At 40.5% G+C, this 1818-nt stretch overlaps 1 protein-coding gene across 1 annotated transcript in view; it reads right to left on the reverse strand.

Annotated features, from left to right (window-relative positions):
- Positions 1 to 642: 642 nt before the first annotated feature.
- ptdss1a (phosphatidylserine synthase 1a) overlaps positions 643 to 1818 on the reverse strand; it is a gene marked incomplete at its 3' end in the record, with an annotated part of 10689 nt that continues 9513 nt past the window's right edge. Inside the window, 1 exon segment of the mRNA XM_014008779.1 lies at positions 643 to 711. Within this exon segment, the coding sequence (XP_013864233.1) occupies positions 643 to 711 (69 nt within the window).

Here is a 1818-nt window from a genome sequence, read left to right on the forward strand (position 1 = left end):
CCCCCCTTCCCCACCCACACCCCTCCCCTACCCACTTTGATGCATTTTTCAAATTTTGCCTTGGGGCAGAGTTATCTTTTCACGGGGGGGGGTAAGATACACTTTAAGGAACGTTTGAGGGGGAAAAACCCACGATGAGCCCATGATCGTCACTGACGGCAGCTATTTATTATGCCTAAAATATGTAAAAACTTCCTGCTGACAGGTCAAAAAACAAAACATTAAAAAATGATTAGTGTGTTTTACACACATCTGGTAAAGACAGAAAAAATAAAGAACAAAAATGAACTGATGAAAACATCTGCAGTTGTTTGAGGACACCAAAGTTAAGAACATTTTAGAACCAGACCGCCTCAGAATATGAAAAAACACTAATTTACTGCGAAGATTTGGACAAAAACAGCTGGACTTGATACGTCTGCTGGGAAATACCTCATCATTGAAACTCTTCAGAGGAACCAGACTGTGTGACGCAAAGCTGTACTGGTTGATGAACGTTCGCCTCGAACAGCAGAATGAGTTACCAACGTATGGCAACTTATCTTAGGACGTGTCGACTCGTTTCACTAAATACAAGACCATCGATCTGCAGTAGTTTGACCAATGAAAACATATTCCTGAAACCATAAGCAACAGACACACCTTTTCCCTCGGGCCGTACGTTTCTGCGCACCACACCATCCCGTAAAGACAGAGGAACGTGATGAAGGCCTGAAAACATCAGTAATAACAACACAGGCTGTCAGGTAAAATAATCATTTATAACACGATGCAGAAAAAACTGATGTCTCTAAGGCTACATTCACACTGCAGGTCTTAATGCTCAGTTCAAATTATTATTATATATATATTTTTGGCGTTCACATTATATTTTAAATGCAACCTCCATCAGTCTACATCAGGGGTCTCCAACCTTTTTTTCCCTTAAGAGCTAATTTCACAAAATGAAATTTTCCAAGAGCTACTTTTTGTAACATTTAATTTTAAACTTAAACCATTGAAATAAGCTTGATTTGCACAACTCACATGAAACCACCACAAAGAACACTGGATTTACATGAATGTGCTTTTTGTATTTATTCATTCATATTATAGTGTATTTCACACAACTAACTTAGAGTTTAACTGCRACAGCTTTGTGCACAAATAACGTCAGGTGACAGGTCTCCGATTTTTTATTTATTTTTTCCCGCATTGTAGACTTCAGTGGGAAGAAACCCGGCCTCCCGTTTTGGACACAGCCCGTCTGTCTCAAACTATGAAAGGTGTGTGTGAAAACGAACAACCACGTAACCGCGCGTCGTCTGCCGATCGACCATACTGAGCCCTAAACTGATTGATTGACAACCAAAGGGGAGGGACATCTATAGATTGATTGGAATTCAATGAAAGTTTGTTTGGYCAGTGACAAATTAAATTTTGCTTCTCTGAATTTTTCATAAGTACTGAAGAGCTGCTGGTTGGAGACCCCTGGTCTACATTCTGAACTTTTCATGCCTCCTGCATGCGCAGAAGACGTGACGTCACGTTCAGCTCTCCGTTTGCCGAAGTTAACCCCCCGCACACGAATACACAACCCCGCTCAGTCATTAACCCCCCCTCCCCTGCACTCCATCGTTTTATTGCGTGATTGTTAAGAACATATAATAAAGTTCAATCCCACTGTAATTTTTATTTCTTTTGGGGGAGGTCACATGCACTCACCAGCTGAGTATATTTACTATTTTCTCCAAAAGCCACACACAAATACAGCGGGTAAAATAAGTATTGAACACGTCACCATTTTTCTCAGTAAATATATTACTAGAGGTGCTAATG

The sequence above is a fragment of the Austrofundulus limnaeus genome, unplaced genomic scaffold (assembly GCF_001266775.1).
Source record: "Austrofundulus limnaeus strain Quisiro unplaced genomic scaffold, Austrofundulus_limnaeus-1.0 Scaffold52, whole genome shotgun sequence".
Lineage (NCBI taxonomy): Eukaryota > Metazoa > Chordata > Actinopteri > Cyprinodontiformes > Rivulidae > Austrofundulus > Austrofundulus limnaeus.